Source organism: Benincasa hispida, chromosome 11 (assembly GCF_009727055.1).
Source record: "Benincasa hispida cultivar B227 chromosome 11, ASM972705v1, whole genome shotgun sequence".
Classification (NCBI taxonomy): domain Eukaryota; kingdom Viridiplantae; phylum Streptophyta; class Magnoliopsida; order Cucurbitales; family Cucurbitaceae; genus Benincasa; species Benincasa hispida.
In genome coordinates this window covers 72,896,558-72,901,192 of record NC_052359.1, presented here as the reverse complement: position 1 = coordinate 72,901,192, position 4,635 = coordinate 72,896,558, and the positions used below count along the sequence as shown (strand labels likewise).

Sequence of the window (4,635 nt, the reverse complement as noted above, 5' to 3'; positions counted from 1 at the left end):
ATAAGAAACCATTTCATTAATAAATGAAATATCTTAAGAGTACAGTAAAAACCCAAGTACAAGATGAATCAAAAAGAGCAACCCCATCAAAAAAAGAAAAAAAAATTACAATATTACCGGGGGATGATAAAAGGATAGTAAAGACTGAAAGATGCAAAATGGAATCCAAGGAACATCAAACCGATACAAATCCCCAAAGCGATACATCATCCAAACCAAAGCATCCTTTGGTCAAACAAAAAAACAAGGACAATCGAGATGAAGAAAAGCCGAAAGAGAACCAACTAGCTAGATCAAGCCATCAATGAACCCTCTCGAAGGATGGACAAAGCTTTTTTTTTTTTCATTATGAGATTGAGCACTCCATGTCTCAAATCTCTTTGATGCTTCCCTTCGTTGATTGCTTGTTTTTCCTTGTCCTAGTAGGAATGGCCATAATATAAAGGCCATTTTCTGTGAACCAAGGTGCCAATGCAAGAACGTGAGGCCCCAGATTGAACACCTCGTCTACAGGTGGAGGAATGAAGTCATACCATTGTGCATCAAGAGACTCATCAAAGGAGTAAGGTTGATGAGAGCCAGGTGGGGTCGTAAAGGGATTGATAGGTATAGATCTGAATCAGCATCCGATGGCAAAGCAAAACAATGGTCGTTGAGTGTTTAACATCTGAGTGAAAAATGATCTTTGGAGGAAAAAAAGTAAAATGGTTAGGTTTTTACTTGGAGAGATCGATGGGAGAAGAAGGGAAGAAGAAGAAGAAGGATGAAGGAAGGCCGAGAGGGATTCATTAAGCTTGTGAGAGACGGTGGAGCATTCAAATGAAGTGGGAATGGGTTGCGTGTGAGAGAGAGTTTGTTTGGGTTGTGTGTGGGACTATTTTGGCATGTGAGAGATGGAGAAGCAATCAAATGAGGGGGGAATGGTTGGCGTGTGAGAAAGGTTTTTTCTCGATGAGAGGAAAGGATGGGTTGATGGGATTGGTTGGCCTGTCAAAAGAGGGGGAAGATGTGATATGACACCAAATGGGTGAGGAATAGTGGCCGGAAAAGATGGAGTATTTGAAGATTGAGTTGTTTCAATCAAAGGAGAAATATCAATAACAGGGTTGGGCCAAAAAACTAAGGATTGATGGGATGTTTCAGCAAGACTTGTGGCTGAAAGCAAGGATACTTCCGAATCAGTCAAAAGAGGAGAAGGGAAAGGTTTATTCGATGGAATAATAGGAGTTAATTTGATCATTTACGCTATTATTATACATGGCAATGGAAGAATAACCATAAAAAAATTAGAAAAAGAACACCAATGAGAAGCTTTATTTTGATGAGTTCAAGACAAACCAACTAAATTGATTTGGCTTCAACAATTCTTTGATTGCTTGCCAACCATGTATCCAAATCCTCACATTAGAGGTAAGTATTTGAAATAGTGTAAACGATCAAATTAACTCCTACCTAATAGCTAAATTTTGGAGATTGATGGTAATTCTTACTGTTGTCGTTATTCTCCATTGCCATTTGTAACAATTGGAGGATTTTCTTGTAGAATTTTAGAACCTTGGGATGCTACAATATTTCCTGTATTCCTTCTTTGTTTATATATTTCTTAGTCTACACTTTGTATACTCTAACTTCTTGTACTCTCTAATAGCTTTTCAATCATTAATAAAAACCTTTGTTCCTCATTCAGAAACATTGGAGAGTTTTATTCAGTTCAACACAAAACACAAGGAATTTCAACCCAATATCTTTCACATTAAGACAATTGAAAATCTACTTCTGACCTTAAAAACAGATATTAGTAGAATAATATTTGATAACTGTAATGCAAAGTTGACGATCTAAACTAGACTTCTTTCCTTGTCTAGATATAGACAGCGTTAGTCTCATAGGTACATACATGATAGAACTAACCAGTAAATATGAAGAGAAATTTAGTAAGTTTCCATTTTATAGAAAAAGCAATAAATAAGAACTCCAACTCAAACAAATTAAGTTGTTTTCAGTTACCCAAAGATATATTTTGATAAGAAACCTGAAACTGTATTTTTTAAAAAAACAAAAAAACAAGAAACATCTTCACATTGATGTAATGAAAAGGATTATGAAGTTTAGGAGATACAAACTCTTACAAGGAGAGAAAAAACCTTCAAACAACTACGACCAACAAATCGCCATCAACTGCAGAAAAACAAAGGCTACTACAGAGCTACCAAAGAAAATCAAAAAACGACCACCAACCAGCAAAGAGCTGACAGAACAAACTGAAAACTCTTCAACGATGCACAAACTAAAATCCTAAAAAAAGAAGCTTTTGATGAATCAGCTCTAAGGAACTTGAAAAGAAACAATCACATAACATGCTAAAAACTTCCAACAAGAGGATGACACAAGGGCCAAGAAAAAAAGTTAAACTGCCACCACTTAAAACTTCCAAAAACAATGAGCAAGGAACCAACCACCAATGAAAGAGCAACCCAAAGAAAGAACTCCCACGAACTAAAAGATTCAAAGCAAAAGCCCAATTCTGATTGACAAAACAAGTTGCCTCAACTCCTTGGAACTTTACGAGAGGGGAAGTAGGGTGAATTTCTTTGAGTTGTATACCACAAGCTTAATTAAAGATGAAAACTTTGAAGGAACTGATGAAGGAATTATAACTGGCGAAGAAGATTGAGCAGCCACAATCAAGTTATCTTGGACATCATCCTTAAATAACGTCTCAAAAGCATCAGCAAAAGAATGCACATGATAAGGATCTTCGAACAATCTTTCTTCCAAAAAAGCTTCAGGTTCCACACTACTCAAACTAACTTCAGAATCTCAAGGGCAAGGGGCACAGAGATCCCCTCCCTAGCAAACTAATCACAAAAGAGCTTTCCAATCTTAAAGAATCAAAGAACGAGAATAACTACAAAATAATTTGCAATTTCTATATCACCACCAAGAAGTAAAGAGCAAATTAAGTATATCTATCAGCATCCATTAATTTTACATGCATGAATAAATAAGTACAATTAGCCAAACACATTTCTGTGAACAGTGATTATATATACCTCTGTGATATATTTCGAGTAACTGTCCTCCAATGGATACTTCTCACTTGCATAAAACAGCATATGCTCTGTCAAGAAATTGTAAATAATTTTATTAAAAAGAAGCCAAAATTAAAAAGATAATAACAATAAAGAGTAAAAACTGGCGTACTACTATAAAACATGCCCCAGCAAATCCAATCATAAACCTCCCTTGTGTAACTCCATTACATGCCAGTACTTTGCGGGCTTGGGTGAAGTTTCTAAAAGTTGTCTCTTAATGTTATTGTCTTTTCATTTATCTAAACCATAGGAACTAAATTCTAACTTTCTCCAAACCAATTCAAACAAATTATACTTTAGAAAATAATTAATGAAAACAAATAACTTCAAAAGCATCAATAAAAACTTATTTTCAAAATTATCCTCTCAGAAATTCAGAAATTGTTTTTAGTTATGACTTCCAAACCAACGATTCATTTTCTATCATTCAGATGTTTTGCCATATCTTGAATAATTAATAAGTCTTCTCAAAACACATAAAGGTAAAAGCTAGCAAAACATCAGAGAACAAAAAGCGTAAACATCACCCCTGAAAGTCTAAAGGAAGATAACTGGGTTTAAGTTACAAAGTGAATCCAATGGATTATAATTTTACAAAAAAAAAAAAAAAAAAAAAAAAAAAAAAAAAAAAAAAAAAAAAAAACTTACCAAGAAAATGAGCTAAACCCTCTAGGCCTTCAGGGTCGCTGAAGGAACCAACGTTAACAGTCATGGAAGCAGCACTCTGAAACACAATCAGATAAACACATTTTAAGGACACACACATAAATTCAAAAACGCAGAGCCCCAATTTAAGCAAATTCACATGGATGCACAAGTGAAAATCATTAACAAAACAATAATCAGATTGAAAAAGAAAACAAAAAGTGAAAGTTGGGTTTGCCTTATCGGTATCAGGATCACTGACGAGTAGAACCTCAAGGGAGTTCTTAAGGACGATTCTTCTGTACTCTCTTTTGTCATTACGAGGCTTAACTATCTCATGAGTAACCTGTTCCTTCCCAACCGCCATGTCTTCTATCACCACTTCAATCAACACAGAAATCCAGTAACAAGATAAGTAAACTCAAACAAAGAAGTCAAATCATTCAGCAAAATAAGAACAACAAAGAGAAGAAAAAGATTAAGACTAAGAACGTATCTGCAATTACTTACACAGAGAAGAAGAGTATTGAATCGAAAATTTAGCAATTCAATCAGTGATTATGCGAAATTTTGAGAAATCTTTTGGTTGAAATGATAATCCAAAGCTAAGAGCGAAATGAATTTTGACTAATTGGCGATGGCGACGACTTCAATCTAGATTTTATGTTTTTTTCCTGTTTTGGCCGTTATTGAATGGTGATTTTACCAAAATGCACCCTGTATAGTGGGGGCTTATTTGAAAAGTTTCTTTTTTCGTCTGTCCAAAAAGGAAAAAATTAGAAAAAGAGTGTCTTCTTTCTTTTACGTGGTCAAAAATATTTTGGGAAAAAATTGATTATGTATATTTGTGTGACTTTGTGTGAGGGTAATTGATTAAAAACAAATTTTCCAAAAA

At 34.6% G+C, this 4,635-nt stretch overlaps 1 protein-coding gene across 2 annotated transcripts in view; it reads right to left on the bottom strand.

Moving 5' to 3' along the window:
- The window catches only part of LOC120091708 (insulin-degrading enzyme-like 1, peroxisomal), a 34,100-nt gene extending 29,691 nt beyond the window's left edge, over positions 1-4,409 (bottom strand). Inside the window, exons 1-4 of one of the 2 annotated variants that reach the window (XM_039049819.1) lie at positions 4,251-4,409; positions 3,979-4,121; positions 3,744-3,819; positions 3,054-3,121 (exon numbers count right to left, since the gene is read on the bottom strand). In XM_039049819.1, the coding sequence (XP_038905747.1) occupies positions 3,054-3,121; positions 3,744-3,819; positions 3,979-4,107 (273 nt within the window). In that variant the 5' untranslated portion in view covers positions 4,108-4,121; positions 4,251-4,409. The remainder of the gene's footprint in view (positions 1-3,053; positions 3,122-3,743; positions 3,820-3,978; positions 4,122-4,250) is intronic. The other variant, XM_039049820.1, reaches the window with a different exon arrangement.
- Between the last annotated feature and the right edge of the window lie 226 nt (positions 4,410-4,635).